The sequence below is a fragment of the Mesoplodon densirostris genome, chromosome 12 (assembly GCF_025265405.1).
Source record: "Mesoplodon densirostris isolate mMesDen1 chromosome 12, mMesDen1 primary haplotype, whole genome shotgun sequence".
In the NCBI taxonomy this organism is placed as follows: domain Eukaryota; kingdom Metazoa; phylum Chordata; class Mammalia; order Artiodactyla; family Ziphiidae; genus Mesoplodon; species Mesoplodon densirostris.
Window position 1 is genome coordinate 43077983 of NC_082672.1, and position 18662 is coordinate 43096644.

At 41.4% G+C, this 18662-nt stretch overlaps 1 protein-coding gene across 2 annotated transcripts in view; it reads right to left on the reverse strand.

Annotated features, from left to right (window-relative positions):
* SLC35F1 (solute carrier family 35 member F1) overlaps positions 1–18662 on the reverse strand; it is a 416917-nt gene that overhangs the window by 39113 nt on the left and 359142 nt on the right. For both annotated transcript variants that reach the window (XM_060114691.1, XM_060114692.1), the window contains exons 4-6: positions 15544–15703; positions 8515–8671; positions 6452–6504 (exon numbers count right to left, since the gene is read on the reverse strand). In XM_060114691.1, the coding sequence (XP_059970674.1) occupies positions 6452–6504; positions 8515–8671; positions 15544–15703 (370 nt within the window). The remainder of the gene's footprint in view (positions 1–6451; positions 6505–8514; positions 8672–15543; positions 15704–18662) is intronic.

Consider the following 18662-nt stretch of genomic DNA (forward strand, 5'->3'; position numbering starts at 1 on the left):
GCTATATGATCAGTCCCTCATCCTCTGAAATTCTCTCTCTGTTTCTCTCTCATTATAACTAGATACACAATTGTTAATACTAATTCCATAAGTACATAATTTTGTTGAGTCCCAAGCAGAAGATTATGGCTAAATCTAGAGTTTGGTTCATCACTTCCTAGATGTTGATGCAACACAAATGTAGAAAAATTATGCTCATTTCTCTACCTTGAAAGAATAAGGCATAGAATAAGCATAAGTAACGCGATTCAGTGGATCTCTGGGCATTTTTATATAATAAAATATCCAACATTTCCAAAGGAACCTTGATTACATGTGTCTGCTTTAGGCTGTGGGCAGATTACTTCCCCTGAGTCCTATGAATTTTGGAGGATTTGGTAGGTACTAGACATCCAGTCCCTCTGACTGTGAAGAACAGGGATCCCTCCATAGAGAAATTTGGTTTTCCCATATGAAAAGCATTTCAGGGCATGAATCATTATTCTATATGTTTCTGATATTTAAGGAAAGTTTAAGGAAAGCCATACCAAGTCTATATAAGAATTTTATTTTGAACACTAAGTAAGCAAACTCAGTACAACAGCCCCCTCTAGTGTGGTGGAAATGCCCTAAGAGGAAACTGGAATAATCACTTTTCTCATTCAGTAAATTATACAAGTCCTCTCGTGGATATTCTGTCATAGTAATGTCAGATGGCTTTTGGCTCTCCATCAAAGTTTTAATTCCCTAAAAATGTTCAATTTTCCTGTACTTAGGTTTCATGCTACTTATAATTCATTTTCCTTTTAACCAAGTTACTAAAAATGCAATATTAAATAACCTATGATTAATACATGAAAAGACATAAAAATTAATTCAGTATTCCTTTAAGGAATCTGAGATGAACAGACTAGGGATAAAATATATCCTAAATTAATCCACTAAAAGTAATCAGACTTGACCAGAACATAGTCCAGGAACCAGAGCCTTAAAAAAAAAATTTTTTTTTTCGATTATACATGACTGGGCTAGGAAGTTCCACAATCCTACCCTCCCATCACCTTACCTAGCACACTATGGACTCTCACATGTGAGATCTGATGTTTTATATTCACTCAATTATTCACCCATGTATGCACTGAGTACCTACTATGCTCTAGGGACTCTGCTATGGGTTAGCAATACAATGGAAAACAGGATAGACAGGAAGCTTGGAGTTGGTATTGGTACTATTAAGGAAGAAAAGGGTTGCTATGAGGAATGACAGGGGGCTTTCTTTAGGAGGGCTGGAGGTGGCACTTACCTTGAATGCTGAAGGACTAAAGGAGATTGCCAGGGGAAAAATAATTTAGGCAGGAGGACCTACAAATGAAAAGACCCTGATAGGTTCCAGGAGCTGCCAGAGGCCAGAATATCCGAGCAGGATGAACAGAGAGAGGCAGTGATAAGAGAGGAGGTTGGAATATGAGGCGGGGGCTGGAATATATGGGGCTTTGTAGGTCTTAGAAAGAAATCGATCTTCTTCTAGTTGTAATGGGAAGCCACTGAGGAGTTTATAGCAGGTGGCTAACATCTGATCTACATTTCTAAAAGATGACTTTGGTTACTGTGAAGGAGAAAAGCACAGAGGAGACCAGTGAGGAGTGCAGGGTCTCAGTCCAGGCAAGAGATGCTGGTGGCTTTGCTGGGAGTGGCAGTGGAGAGGAAGGGAAGTGGCTGGTCTGTGAAGACTCAACATGCCCTGCTGGTAGACTGGATGTGGGTAGTGAGGAAAAGGACAGCGTCAAAGACACCTATGGGTTCACATGGGCTCTGGCTAATTTAGAAACTGGGTGAATCAAGATGCCATTTACTGAGATGGAGAGAACTGAGCAGGAGGACCAGGTTTTCAGGGGAAATAAAAAGCTCTGTTTTGAACACGTTAGGTGTTAGATGCTTACGCATCATTCAAAAGAATCTGTCCAGTAGCGAGTAGATATACAATTGGCAGCTCAGAGAAGAGGTGTGACTTTACAAGCAAATTGGTGAGCCAAGGAGTGTAAGAAAATAGATACACAGCAGAGCTTCACTCTACTCATCAGGCTACCTTGAGATGCTCCAAGCTTAAACACTCTAGACCTGTTCTTAAAAACTGCAGAAATTCAATTTGGAGGGATAGGAGTGAAATATATACACCATCATAGTTAATCACTTTGCTGGGTCAAACAATGTTTTTGTGTGTGAATATCCTGTTCTGTGAGTAAAGCATGGTCAGCCAAATGAAGACATGATTAAGTGGAGAGTGGGAATGCAGTATTGCTGCAATTTACTGATTTGTTGTTCTTAGATGGACATTAGCTAGTTAATGGACGTAAGTGATGCATCTGAAGGCCCAACTTGCTGTGCATGTGGGGTTTTCAAACAATCGATCGACACGATCAGACAAACGGACTGAATTACTTTTTGACTGACAACCACATGATGGGTGCAATAGCTACATTTACAAAGTATCTGTATAACCATTTCTTATTTGAAATGATTTCCCTCTCACTAAAGACAGAATTTGGTAGCTCTTGTCCTCACGCACTAAAGAGATTTAAGCTAAAGGAATTGGAAAGAATACTACCAGCTAATACTGACTGAGCACTTGCTATGTGTAAGGTGCTTTATGTACATTAATTAATCTCCATGACAGCATAATGCCACTGTTGCCATTGCTAAGGTTATCCTCTTTACACACGTGAGGAAATAGGCTTATAGAGTGTATCAGTCAAGAAACACAGTCCATACCATGTTCAAAAGAGGAAATATAATATGGGGCACAAGTTAAAAAGGTGTTTGAACGGGTGATAGGGAAACAGAGATGGTGAGGCAACCCAGACATTAGCAATAGCGGTAAATTATTCACACCCCTGGAGCCAGAGGGATCCAGGGAGGAGGCCATGTTACCAGAGGTCAGAAGTCAGGGAAGCAGAGGAATAATCAGAGGACACTCGGCCATTTCTAGAGACCTGACCTGAAAGAAGGAGACACACCGTGGTTTCTTTCTTCCTCCCACCCTCCAGTCCCCTTCTACTGCTTCCCATTGGCCAAATCTAACTGAAAGCCAGTTAACAAAGCAGCTGGGAAGCATTGTTTGTTTTGCATGAGTCAGTCGTCAGCCTCTGCAATGCAGAGCAGAGTAACGGTAAGAAACAGATCTGTGAGCAAACAGGCAGAAGACAAGCTTATAGAAGTTGAGTAGCTTGCCCTCAGGTCACTCAGGCTGCCTGAATTTAAATTCTGAGCACATACTACTAACCTATGTTGTCTAATTATTATGAAGAGAAATGGGGCTTGGATAAGGCATCCTATTTGATGGTAATGAGCATCTCATTTTATATACGATATATACACAACACATCATATATACATGATACATCATGTGATATGTGCTATATATGCTTATATATGATGGATATGGTATATACATGTATATAGTATGTGTCTGTGTATGCTGCATATATTTTATCTCATAACTTTCTTTTGGATCCCACTGGTGTCACTGGTGTTCTTTTACTTCCCTTTGACTAGACTAGATTTTTAAAACATTATTTTTAATTCTTAAAAATAAAGGCAACGTAAGATGGTTTCTCAGGCCATATGCACTAAGGTACCAGGATGGGGGGATGACTCAGAGAGTGCAAATTAGTCCCACCACAGGCAGCTGTGAGCCCAGAGAAGCGGCCTCAGCTCCCCAGGCTTCCAGTTCAGCATCGGTAAAAAGAAAGGCTGTATCCTTAATGATCTTTAAGGTCTTTCCTGCTCTGTGGTCTCATTACTGCATCTTCAGGGAAAGGTCAAATCTCTTGTTTTGGCCTCTAGGACAAAACCGAAACCAAAACCAAAGAAAGCATCACCCACGGCAAGAAAAGTGAAGCCCCAGCGCACCACAAACTGGCGCTGGCTGACCCAATGCACACTTTTTCTTCCTCTGACACTGCACTTGCACGTCAGCTAACACTTGTTCACACGTCCTTCAACACAATATGGCAAAATTGGATAAAGGGAACGCTTAAGCTAGTTATTAGATTTCTGACTAATCTGTCCACCTGCTCCACAGGAGGACATTTTAGCTCTATTAGGTCCTACATTTCACTTGAGTTTCATGATTACATAACCAGACCCAGTCGTTCTGTTCAGTAGAGTAAAACAAAGAAATAAAAACAAACAGCATCAATAAATGAATGTTATCTTCTTGCTTTTAATTACTCTTTGCATCTTGCAATTGGCCAATATTACTAGAAAATAACAGAATCTGTTAAAAAAATGCTTTCCAAATCCAGAAAATATGAAACACGTTTATTACCCCACTTGCTCCATTGAAAAAAAATCTTTTTACTTTGATAAAATGGCAACCATAGGAGCTGTCCAAGAGACTCTATGATGGGGATTACTGATGTGGAGAGAGGGAAGGGAGAGAAACGCATCGACAGATACTGGGAGATAGAGTCTTGGATTTTGGTCTCTTAACTAAGTTGCTGGGAGCACTCCACCAAGACACAGTGATAAGAGCTTGGCACTCTTGGGTGATTTCCCAAGGAGCATGGGGAGGCCTTGATGGGAGGCTGATCCCCTTGGTGTCTCCTTGCCTCTAGGGTCCATGAGTTCCAGTAGCTGCTACACCATCTCCTGGCTTCCCAGAAAGAAAGTGAAACGCCAAGCCTAAGCTTCCTGCCCTGTCTCCACCGCTTCCCTTTTGTCTATATTTTTGTAAGATGAGAAAGGGCAGGACAGCCCGTCTCCTTTGCTTGTCGTTCATTTGCTCATTTAATAAACATTTATTCACTGAATTTTATGTGCCTACAACTGAACCAAGCAGTAGAACACTGTAGCAGGTCAGGATGAGATAGGAGGACAAAGATGGCCATGGTGTAAAAGCACTCAACCCATCCCCATGCTTCAGAAAGAAAAGATAAATATTTGGTTCCTTTTCTAGACCATCTGAGCCTCATTTCCAGTCAGAAATTAAACGAATGGTTTTATGATGTGTTCCCCTCATCACCTTGGACCACAGGAGATTGACATTTTAATGGCAATACGAGGGCTCAGAATAAAACTACCTTTTGATGACATATTTAACTAACACTGAATTATAACAGAACCTTGGTGGACATGCACGTGACATCCACATAATTAGAGGACAAATTATTTTTTATTAGTGCTACTACTATTAATATAAAATTAATTTATACTCATGGACCACTGCATGTGAAGTGTTACCAAGCACAGGTAACATCCTGGCTCTGAGAATCACAAAGGCCCATGCAGCTGTAACCTGCAGCTGGCTTCTTTTCCCAGCCGCCTTCCTCTCCTCCCTACAATCCCTTCTCTCTATTGATTTTCGTTTAATTGTATCAACTCGGGAGAAATTAAATGGGAGGACTCTGTGACAGACACAAGGGCTGGGGAGCCCTTGAAGTCACTAGAGATAACCCCAGGGGCAGTCGTGCATAATTCTGTAGCACCTGGTGTGCTTTCAGAGGCAATTCTGCCAGCAGCAAGTCAACCCTGGATGCTTCAGGGTCAAGGGTGCAGGGAGTTTTATGTCACTGTTGTCCTTGTTCGGAGAAGCAGAATTTGACTGAAGCTGTCAGTTCCATGAAAGCTCATATAAGTTGGAGATGGCTCAAACGGCCAGCTTCAGAGTGGGGAACCACCTGTATTTTCACCTGGGCACACACTTCCCAAGCATGCCCATAAGCCAAGCTCTGTGCTCACTGCTGGAACCCAGGAGTCTTGGTATAGACACTGAGGGGATATTTCAGGGCTGAGGGTAGGTCAGTCCCATCTAGGGCTTGCTGAGTGATCATTATTAGAGCATCACCTGGGATCTTAAATCCTTGTCCTAAATTATTTTTAGAGAAAAGTGACTTTAGAAACAGGTGGCATCTAGATGCCCTGGCTGACTATTAAGTAGCTCAAAGTCTGTCTGGTATTTTCCACCAAGTCCATTTGGAGATCAATTGACCATGTCTTTTGTGCAAACTGCTCCCTTCTGAAAAGGTTTTTATGGGTTCAGAATGCCCATTACCTTGTTTTCTTTTGTGCCTTTTTGTTAAGTTCAGTTTTTTCCCTTAACTAAAGTGCCACTTTTTAATGATCACGTCAGTTTGGTGTTTCTCAGCTGGAGCAAATTGCTGTCATTTGCATCCCACCACTGCCTCGGGCATTTTTTCTTTCCAGTTGGTCTTTAACCTAATAACATACTTCTGTGTCTACACTAATGACATCTTGGCGATGATAATGGGCAGAGGCTCAATTAAGAAACATTATGCATTCAGTCTCTTCTAGTGTGTACGAATCCCTAAAGTGACAAGGGGGTTTCCTTTTCTTTTGTTCCTTGCAGTCTAAGTCCTTTCCTTGTTTGTGCCTCACCGCCACCCACGTCACTCTCCATACGTTATTTCTCAGGTTTACTAAAAACAGCATCTTAGGTGAGCAAAGCCCTTACCTATTTGCCAATCCCAGGGCACCTTCAACAGCTCCTTGTGCTCCATTATAGCTCTGCGAATTGAAAGAAAGCACACCTGATAAGCAATGTGTCCTACTTCTTTTTTCACTTACCAGATTTATACAAATCATGAAGCAATCAATTGAATTTCAAAAATTACTCTGGATCACGCAGAGGCAAGTCTCATTAGGCAGCCCAGCCCAAGGTTTATCCCCGCAGGACCTTGTTTGGTGAGTGGGCATGGTGGAGCACAGACCCTCCGCAGTCCTTCTCACCCAGTCTGCCTCTAGCCTTTGCTTCTTCTTGCTTAGATGTTTTCTCTAAAGTATATGGCGAGGTTGCAGGTTTAATCAGTTTTCTGACTGAGCACTCTTCAGGGCAGTGGTTCTCAAACTTAAATGTAAAAAACCGCCACCTGGAGAGCACCTTAAAACAATTTCCTGGGCCCCACCCCTTGAAAGTCTGATTCAGTAGATCTGGGTGGGGCCCATGGATGTGTGTTTCTGACAAGTTTTCATGCAGTGACAGTGCTGCTGGTCAGAGAACTACACTCTGAGAACCACTGTTCTGGAAGAGGACCAGGAGGGGAGGGGGGCAGGGCTCCACCGGTGTCCCTTTGGTTTCCGTGTGCCCTCAATGTATCCCGTTTGCCAAACACACTCATATGCCACTTCCACTATTTTGGCAGCAGTGTTTCTGAAGGGCTCTGTCAGCTCTAATGGCCTATAACTGAAGCAGATGAGTGCTAGATCTCTGAAGAGGTTTTTCTGGATCCAAGAATAATAATCCATAAAATGAGCCATCCATCTACAAAAGGTTGGTTATGAACAGTTGAACTAGGCTATTTCTTTTCCTCTTACAAAGCTGAAGCACCAAATTTAGGAACTTTCAAATGCCAGCATGCTTTCAAAATGAACCGAAAATAAATCTTTCTTAGAGAGACTTCCCGTGTCCTTGCCTTATTTGCTATGGAGTTTTCCACCTGTATCTCAGGATACCGAAGTTTGGAGGATTCTTGGAAACAGCCTATTTGCAAAACCAGTTTAAAGTGATGCCAAAATAGCTTCCATAAATAATTTCAGACACTGCCCCAGTACAAAGAACTTACTTTGTAGAAAGTGATTTGGTGAAATCAGAATTACTTGCTTTGCAGAGAGGGATTTGCTGAAATTAGACTGGAGGTTATACTATCCTTCTTTATCTCTTACATGAAACTAAAATCCATGGCCTTTATTGATGGAAAATTATGCTTTGTTTGACACTTATTCTTGCAACAACTTCTGAGGCCTAGTCAGTGATGACTTATATGTTCCAATGCCAGAATTATTGCAAAATTGTTGTTTCTGACTTTTTGATGCTTAGTGAATGCCTATGTTACATCTTCACTCGTTTAAGGAAAATGGAAACACTAAATTTCTAAGAGATGAATTTGTTTTTTGTTTTTCGTTTTTGTTTGGTTTTTTTTTTGGCCGTGCACACTGCTTGTGGGATCTTAGTTCTCCTACCAGGGATTGAACCCGAGCCATGGTAGTGAAAGTGCTGAGTCCTAACCACTGGGCTGCCAGGGAATTCCCTAAGAGATGAATTTGAAATATGGTTCATTTGTGCAAATCCATGGGCAATAAAAGAAAAAATTTATAAAAGGAAAATTTGAACTATGAGTTTTCTAGTGGTGGTTACTAGTAAGACTAGTTTACTGGTTGCCAGTAGTAAACAGAATGCCCTTTGTTGGAAGTGCATCAAATCATGGCATTTATACTTAGTTTGTCTGTTTCTCTAAGTAAAACCTGCTTGGCTGGTTTGGGAGAATCAATGTACTTCTCATGTATTCTTGTAAATTATCTTCAAAGTCCATTAAATACATCCATTAAAAATTCATTTAGTTTGGAAGAAATTTACTAATAAAGATATTGAGTTTTTCAGATTTCATGTGGGAGGTTGGTGACAGGTTTCTACCTTTGATTTTTGTAAAATAAAGCGAACAACCATACCCCAAATGAAAAAAAAATTGTAAGAATAAACTCTAAGAGTATCAACTGCCTGAATTTCTAATTTTTACTCACAACTGAATTCCACTGAAAAATGCCCCGAAGAGTCCAATCATTCCCAGGAATTCCACTCGGCTCAGGGTTCGGATGATGTATTCTTCCCAGACGTTAGAGATACCGTAGAGCGTGGCTCCCCCTAAGACCAGAAGGTCCCCTACCAGCTTATTTTCCCCTAGGAACCAAAAAAAAAAAAAAAAAAAAGAGGAAGCTTTATTAAAATTTTCCTAACAAGAATTTGGCATTGGCAAAATCAGCTTCCTATGCCTATTCTTTTCTGACATTTTTATAGACGTTCTGTATTTTGCCAACTGAGATTTAGTAAAGTCCATTTATGTGTGCTCCAGTTACGTTGTGATATAAAAAGGTTGCCTATGTCCCCAACAAGAAGTCTTCCCTAGCTAAGAAAGGGACCAGTTTCTTCTAGATTGTACCCTCTCCTAGATTGTACTCCATGTCTTCTGTCTGAGCGAAAGGGATTATGGGTTGAAATTTTCAACTCCCCTAAAGTAAGTAACATAAGGGTGAAAATATATGTAATTCATTATCACATTAGTATTTTTCTTCTTTCATAAAAATATCTATTTGTTCTAAATTCAATTTTGGTTAGTTTTGGTTTCTGTCCAATCTCTCATAAATTCTGTACCTAGCTATTTCCTATACTTAGGCCAACGCTTTCCGCTCCAGGAAGTGTGAAGCTAGGGAAGGACAGTGGAAATCAGCAGCCGGTGGCCTCACGGTGGGCTTGTACCCAAGGAGCCTCCAGCTGTGTCCTGTGTAGGTGGCTCATGGGAGCTCAGCAGACATGCAGCTCTGGGGCAGAAGAAGGCGGGATTGGGAGGGTGCTCTCTCCAGCGTGACTCTAAGGAAGAGACCGACCTTAGAGTAGCCTTGGATTTCCAGATTAGCTGGAACAACCTAGAGCTGCAGAGCCAGATGTTCACTGTACAGTGGGAGCACTACACATTCTCTAGGAAGAGGTTTCACATAAAAGAATCTGGGCTGGGGTTGGGAAGAGACCTCTTCACTCACGTCTTTGTGGTCGCCCCTGGAGACACATTTACTCTAATTAGTGTCACTTTTTCTAAGACAGCTTCCCACTGCTGGTAAGAATCAGAGAGAGAAAAGATACCCCGAAAGGCAGGAGAGCTTGCTGGAGTTCAAGGGAATGGAGCTGAGAGTCTGGAACTGCGAGGGCTGGGAACCCTCCCAGGGCTCATGGGGAGTGGGTGGCCCAAGAACATGAGGAGGCTCCGATAAGGACCCAGACCTCATGGCTGTGTCCCTGGGTGTGTCTTCCAGGGAAATGAAGGTTATTGTTACAGAGCAACCTGATGAATCGTGTTTTATGTGTCAACTAGAAAATCATGACCAAACTTCTAATTTCAAGGAGTTCATTTGCGGAATAACCCATAAAGTAAAAAGTATCCATTACTAAGACTATAAAATTATAATGAACACGATTCAGTCACTTTTCAATAAGGACCCATTTCAGAATCTTGTGATGACATGGGGCCATTATTATGAATATCAATTATTGTTGTATTAGTGAAGCGTGGAAGTGCTGCTCGATAGAATTCTTGGTTACATGAAATTAATTTTATATGAATGGATTCAGGAAAGTTAAATTATAATAAACTATTTTAATAGGAATTAGGGAAACATCAGTCCATCTTTTAAAAGTCCTAAAAAGAGGCCACACTGTTTCAATGAATAGTCTCAACAACCTTTTTCAAACTCCACATTTATATCATTATGGTCTATTCTGTTAAGCCTTTGACTATATGGAATCTACTCCCGAGTACTTTGAATTTTCACCAATGCAGTGATAATTATTGTTAATAATGATACAATTTTGTGTAACTGCAAGTTTAGAAGTATTTCCTAAGTTATCGGTAACAAAGTGATTAAATATTACTTATTAAAATTTTACTAGTAAGTGTATTTATCAGTTTTTAAATCATTTGAAAGTGGGTACCTATACATATAGCATGTATGAAATCTTAGATGATTAAATATAGTTAAACTAACTAGGACATGATTTTATCCAACCATATTGTATAATGCAGTGTTTGATATAATATTTTGTACTTACAATTTGTATCTAGTTAACTGGAAATTACAACATATTACTCTATGTTTCGTGCCCTATTAATGCAATAGATATCTGACACAGTAGAGTCAATTTCTCTGAAAGTTCACAGGGAAAATTATATCTAGCAAGTGTGTCATTTACGTATGATTGAAACCACAATGAGTAATAATGATTTGCAAATTTGGGGCAAATGTACACATCTGAAGTTATGAGAAGTTCATTCAACCCAGTGCCTTCTTTCTCTCCTCTGAATTTCACACCATTGTCACTGCGTATGGCCCCCACTGCACTTGGCTCCACGTCTATTATTTGTTAACTTGCCTGTCTTCCCCTTCCTGTTTTCTTACACAGTAGGGTTGAAGGGCCTACTGTGACTTACTTCGCTTTATATTCTCTGCGGTCCCTAGCACAGATCCTGGCACATTATAAGTTCTCAATAAATGTTTAAATGAGTTGAGCCGATGGAAAAGGTCTTAATAAATCTCATGGTAAAGATTTTGAGTGGTGACATCTTTCAATTCAGGTAGACCTGGGTTCTAATCACATCTCTGTCACTTATTAGTTGTTAAACATTGGGCAAGCTATAGAGTCTTTCTGACTTGTGTTTTCTTAATTTAAAATGAGGTTATGGCAAGGATACCGTAAGATAATGTCAATAAGATTTAAAAATGCAAAATAATGTAAAATGCTTAACATAGCATCTGGCACTTATTAAGTGTTCAGGAAATGGTGGTTAAAAAAGAGTGAATCAATCGCTCCCTTTGAATCACCACCTGTCTGTTTGGGTTGGCCATTTCTCATTTTGGATGGCTTCTTAGTTCTAAACAACCCAGTCATGACTGCTTTGCAAGAACTGGTTTTCTTTATTAGATTTTTGATTAAGTACTAGAAATACCACGTTTGGAGGAATACTTCTGCCTGTATGGTGTGGGAGGAGAAGAGGGAATATTATTTAAAATCATTACTTACCACTATTTCAAGAATAAATGGTGAATTATAGTATTCTAGAGTGTTGAAAGACTGCTAATGCAATTTATGAAAATGAACCCATCTCACTGAATATTTTTGAGTTTTAAATACGACCAACTGCTTTGTTTTTCTGGGACTCTCTTGGTTTTAGCACAGAAGGTCCCACTTCTGGGGAAACCCTTCCATTCTGGCCTATCTGGGACAGTCATTCATCCTAATTTACTGCAATTGAACAATGGTACCTTTCTTACATGAGTCACAATTATGGAAGAATAAGTATTAAGTGGTGTAGCAGAAAGATTTCACATCTAGGCCACACCATTTAGTATTGGTGTGCACTTGCACATGTTTCTTATCTTCCCTGAGCCTTCATTTCTTCAGCTGTAACAATGAGAAAATACTTTCTTTGCATAATTAGGAGGATTAAATGAGATGATGTACAGGAACGTGCCCAGCACCAACAAAATTGTCACTTTTAAAAATTATGTTTAATTATCTAATTCTTTGAAAATGTTTTCTCTCTTTTGAAATAAATACAAAATTATGTCTGGTAGTAAAGAAAATGTCATTATGGTTATCTAACATCTTTGATAAGTGAACTATAAGATGCAATAAATGTATTATGGTAGAAAGAAGATACTTTGAAGAGCAAGAAATACGTTTTATGATAAGGATCTATTTTTTTTTTTTTTTTTTGCGGTATGCGGGCCTCTCACTGTTGTGGCCTCCCCCGTTGCGGAGCACAGGCTCCGGACGCGCAGGCTCTGGACGCGCAGGCTCAGCGGCCATGGCTCACGGGCCCAGCCGCTCCGCGGCATATGGGATCCTCCCAGACCGGGGCACGAACCCGTATCCCCTGCATCGGCAGGCGGACTCTCAACCACTTGCGCCACCAGGGAGGCCCGATAAGGATCTATTTTAATTGAGTTTTATCTTAATCTTGTTTTATGATAAGGATCTATTTTAATTGAGTTTTATCTTAATCTTATTATTTTCTTACCTCCCCTTTTATATCTATAAGTTTTCCAAGGAAAGTAGAAATGTCATGGAGAAATCTCTTTGGCCTTATTAAGTCATTTTTACACCCTCCAACCTCTATCATATTCTCAGGAGCCAGTTTATTGCATGCCTTTCCCCCATGCATCAATAAATGCAGAGCTGGTCTCTCAGAGGAGACTTATAATACTGGAGGAAGGTGACAAAGAGGGAATGCACATATTAGTTCCACCGATTTTCACTGACAAACTTGGAAAAAGACATCTCCTTTCAGCTGAGCTCAAAGGCATGGGAGCACCTATAGTGGATGATCAGTTGTTCCTGAGACAAGCAAAGAACTGGAATGTAAGTGTTTTTGTGTCTGTCCCACTTTGTAGACCATTCCACAGGCTCCAAGGCAGAGTCTCCACAGCTGATATCAAAAGTGCTTGAGGACAGAATTTTCAAAATCCCAAGCTAAGGAGAACCGTGCACTAAGCAATATAAAAAGGACTAAGTCAGTCATCTTTTCCTGATACAGTGATGACAGTTTAAATCGGGCTGAATGCCTGATTAAAGTTCTGGTGAGTGCCTGAAGGATTTTAGAAAAGTTCTGTCCCTGGCGAATTAATGCAATTGAACCAACTCTACGGTAAGAGTGGTAACAAACAGAACATTTTTGATAGGGATGCACACAAAGATTATATTGTCCTCAAAATCAGTGTGTTATTTTCTTTTTTCAGGACATTTTATAAGATAGCTTAAATTGCTGCCTAATTTAATATTTTTGTAGATGTAAAGCATGTCCAATCATTATTTTGTAAAATGAGCCCTTGGATCCTAAATTTGGGCTGCTGTCAGAACATTATGCCATGTAGTTAGGCACCATCAGATGAGCATGGAAGGTACTCAACAATGATAAAACTTAATTCTTTTAACACTGGTACTTCATATGTTACAACAGGAAAGATGCTGTGGGCCTTAAACAGATTCAAATGGACAGATAAAACACCGCTCCAGCATGTTTCAGCTTCCCTGCACTCTTTTTAAAAATGACCACTTTGGGGGCTTCCCTGGTGGCACAGTGGTTGAGAGTCCGCCTGCCAACGCAGGGAACATGGGTTCGTGCCCTGGTCCGGGGAGATCCCACATGCCGCAGAGCGGCTGGGCCCGTGAGCCATGGCCGCTGAGCCCGTGCGTCCGGAGCCTGTGCTCCGCAACGGGAGAGGCCATAACAGTGAGAGGCCCGCATACGGCAAAAAAAAAAAAAAAAAAAAGACCACTTTTGAAAGACTCCCAAATGGACTTACTTTCTTTTTCTTAAATAGTACTAGTACCCCTTTCCTAACATTTCAATTGAAATCAAGAAAACATTTTTTACAGGATTAGTGAATACAACCTAGTGAAAACAATTCAAATTTGTTTAACATTTTGGGCATAAATATTTAGATTTATAATGACAATTGTCTTCCTTGACTATGGATACAAAATGATGGCCAGGGTGAATGGCTAGAGCTCAGCAAAGCAAAATTTTCATAAATAAGGGTACATGTTGCTTAGTCTGTATTCACACAGTTCAAGCAAAGCTGAGAAAGTGTAATTAAATTATGACTTTATAACAACTGGGCATGTTGTATCAGACAAAAATATTGTCTGATTGGTCCAAAGAGATGATCTATATTGGGATCATGATGGGTATAGAGCAAAAACTAGCCTTTTCATGGAATATATATCAATATCCCATGGAACCACTATTTCATAGAACAGAATTTGGGAAAAGCTGGCATAGGTATTTTTAGTTCATCTGTTGTGGTGGGGACTGATTACGTTGTGTAGGCAGCATATGGAGAGGACAGAGGCTGTCTCTCTTTTGCTGTGTTGTATCTTCAGCTCCCAGCAATGTGGGAGAGGGAAGGAAGCCTGCCCAGGAGGTCAGGAGACTTGGGTTCTAGTCTCAGCTCTGTGACCTTGGGCAGCTCACTTGGCTTCCCTGTGTCTTGGAGTTTTTGTGTGTCAAATACAAAGGAACCGAACAAGGTCTCTTTCAGTCATAAAGTTCTGTGGTGCAACTTAGAAATATAAATAACTTTCATTTCAGGTATTTCTTATGACCTAGTCTCAAAGAGAAATGCCCCAATTTTAACTTTTTATCTCTAATTCCCTAAAAGAAAAGGCAATTCCAAAACTACAGAAGAGTGGGTACTTTCTATCCTATTCCTGATGTTAACAAAGAAAGTCATTCTTTTTCTTGCCCCCTGAAACCTTCTGTAACTCAAGGATTTCTGGTACATATTAAAGAATTACAATGCTTTAAAAGTGGTCCTCTGGAAAGCATTCTGGATCAGAGCTCCTCAGAAGATTCACAGTAATTTGATGAGTAAACCTTGAAGCTTTGTAGGTCTACAAGATAATGACCTGTGACTGCTACCCAAAACCTCCCCACAAATACACCAACAAAAAACATGCATGAGGAGACTGCACTTAGCTCTCCCTCATAAAATTATCGAGAATTCCTAATCCAGGCTCCAAAGTTTAAATATCCACTCTTAAGCCTGTATACCTACCTTCACCCAGTAGTCTGAAAACTCAGTCTTTCTGTGACGCGGGAGAGAAGGTGTTGGCGGGTGGGGTGTGGGGAAGGTCCCTGTGGCTCAGGAGTGGCCTGATCCACTGACACTGTCTCTAACCAGCTGGTCTGGATCAGGCAGCTTTGACCCCCAACACATCTTCCAACTGGGTCCTGACTCTCAGCTTTAAACACCATCTGAATGTTTCTGAGTTTCTGTAGAATGGGCATGAAAGCTGTATTTTGCTTCCTTTGTTCACTAAAGAAATATGTATGAACACCTCCTATATGCCACTGTCCTAGGTGTAGGGGAACAAACACCAGTAAGACACAGACAGTAGGAAGCCCAGGTTCCTTGTTTCCACCGTGAACCGTGAACATTCCACGTCTTGCCTTGGTCTCACCCACAGAGGCAAGTAACCCGGTGAACACGGAGACTCACCTGCTCCCTGATGCCTTCCCACAAGCACATCTGCGCCCGCCATGCATCCCATTCCCAGGATGCAGACGATGATGCCGAGGAAATGCACAGCCTTGTACCGGATCAGCAGGAAGAACCAGGAGAGCAAAATCACAACCGGGATCACAAAACAGTCCAGGAGCTACAGGGAGGGAAGGAGGGAAGGAACAATAGGGAGTTCAGAGGGAAACTTTCCATACAATGGGAACTGTCAGAAAAATAAGTTTGCTCTGTAGAAAGGGCATTTCCCCTGGATCTGTGTTTTTGGGTCGACCTAGAATTGATGCAATTAAAACAGACTCTGAAACAAATGCACATGAACTTTACTTAAACATCCCCCAGCTGTGAAGAAAAGGGGAGAAGGCGAATCAATAAGACAGGCTGGTGGTGAAGATTCTCCCGCCCCTGTGGTGTCAGGGCAGCTTGGCATCCACCTTCCTCAGCACCCTGGCTGACTCCACAGGGACACTCAGATGTGGGGAGAATAGACGGAGCCGTTTTAGATGGTCCCAGCACTCTGGGAGTGGATCTGGGAATGGGAGGTGAGGGGCAGAGGTCTTATAATAGTTTATAAATTATTAGAATCCAGGCAAAAGTTGCACTTAATTTCTTCCAGAACTTTCTCCCCACTACCAATAAAAGTTACTTTAATGTCTCTCTGAAATTTCACTCTTTAGAGGAAAAAAACTGCTCTAAATGTAAATGCAAATATTAATCTCAAAAGTTTACAAATACTTTAAAAATACTGTATAAAAAAGTTTAAAAAAAAGGAGGGAGAAAAAGGAATAAACAGAGTATTTAAAAAACCTTTGACTTCATTTCCTATATATTTTGTGCAAATAGTGAGATTCCACCTGAAATGGAAGCCCCAAGAGATGGTGGAAAGTTTGTCCCGGTCATGCAGCGAGACAACATAATGAAATAGGAAGACCTTGTGTCAGGAGCCAGAAGATCTGAATGTGAGTGCTAGATCCTTAATTAGAGCAGTGTGACCTTGGGCAACCCACAAACTCAGGAAGCCTCAATTTCCTGTTAGTATAATGAAGATAATAATTCCTACTGACTTTCTCTAAAGATCATTGTGAAGCTGGAAGATAACACATGTGGAAGCATTTTGTAAATTACGAGGACCTCAATGCCAGTCTATACCCTGCTTCCAAATGCATGCTCTGGACTCCACAGAACTGGTTGTCTCTACCACACCTCGGTAAGATGCAGTGACTTCTGGTTACTCCATGTGAGGCAGGGTCTCCACTAGATACACGGGTGGCCGCCGGGACTCCAGACTCCATGTACCAAATGAGAAAGTGGTAATCTGGTCCTACTGCACAGTACAGCTCCTCTGCTAGAATCCTAAACAGGTGGCCCCACCAGCCAGTAGCCAGATCCAGGGCAGGGATCCCTAACACTCCTTCACTCTTACTGTCTATATCCTATGGATCACTAAATCCTGCCAGTTCACCTTCTAGACACTTCTTAAGTCTACTCACGCCACTTCCACCACCTAGACCAAACTAGCATCATCTCCTACCTGGAGCAAGCCCTTCCTTCCTGCCTCGGGTCTTCATGCATCCCCCTCCTTCTGGAATGCTCCATCTAATTCTTCAAGTCCTGCCTCCTTCTTCAGGCTCGCACCTATCTTCTGCCTCCTTAAGGAAGCCTCTAGGGTCCCTAGGCTAGGTCAGGTCCTATTCGATGATTTCCTTGTATCCTATACCTCTCCTTTATAGTGTCAATTATAATAATTCTTAATTAATATGGAATTATTGGCATAATGTCTGACTTCCCACTTGTCTGGAGTTCCATGAGAGCAGGACTATATTCCCAGCACCCAGAGTCCTGCTGGGCTTATGAGAAGTATCCAAGAATAGTTATGGAACAAATACATACAAGGCTTTTTAATAATCAGTAATAGCAAAATAGAGTCACCAACATTCACTAAAGGCTGAAAAATGTTTGTATATTTGCAAAGCATCCTGACCATCAGCATGGCTTTTTGGTACTGTAAACAGCACTTAGGATCCTCACTATCCCAAAAGCTGTTGGTGACCTGGACAGACTCTCATGCTTCTCTGTGCCTCAGTCTTCCCCTTGGGAGAATGGAGCAAGCAATCAGAAGAGTAAGCTCTCCCCGAGGTTACTGGGAAATGATAACGTTGAGTAACACTGTTAACCCTAACACGGTGATGGGCTGGGGGCTAAGCCCACACGTCACAGCGCTCCCGGAGGGGCTGAGTCCAGGGGTGACGGCTGGTACGATTGCACTACAGCATATGGTCACTCACTGCACAGTTAATTAGCAAGTTAATGATCCTACTTGATGTGGTAAAATGCTCTAAAGCAGGTTTTACAGCTGGCCTCAAATGCCATTTAAGTATATTAGGAAATTTGTGTTTGCCAGTGAAAACTCTTCACTGGGCATAAGACAGTTGGTGTTTTGCTTTAAAAATTAGAAATGATTGAATCAACAGTTAGAATATTTACCTACATGCTCCACAATTGGATTTCATTATCTGGCTGGAAGCCCTTGGTCAGAAGCTGAAGGCCTCTATGCCTGAATTACTGAAGGCAAACCAGGCCTTCATCTAATCTTTGAGGAGGGCTCACATGAGCTTTTCTGGTTCTCAGTGTCATTAGAAACCCCAAAGCACTTGATGAGTCCTGGGATCTGTTCTCTTAATGGATTGAGCTGAAAAATCCTTATTTGTGAGTACCAGTTGGCCCTTTGGGTAGGGAGGACTTTTAGAAAGAAGAGAAGGGGAAAGAAGGCTACAGTACAAACTAGGGTTTCTGGGACATTTCAGCTGGGAAGTGTGGCACCCAGCGTACAGTAGGGAATCAACAATGGGTGACTAAATGAATCAAAGAATGGAGGGGCATTTTGTATCACTGACTGTCAGAAGGGAAATTAGAGGTAATCTAGGCTGCTTCCGGCATTTGGTCTGGGATGATTCTTCATTTTGCAGGACTGCCCCAGGCTCTCTGCAGGGCACTTAGCACCACTGGGCCCTGACCACTAAAAAAAAAATGCTCCTACACATTTACAAGTGCCCCTCAGGGGCAGTATCTCCCCAATTTAGAATCACAGAGCCCTTTATTTA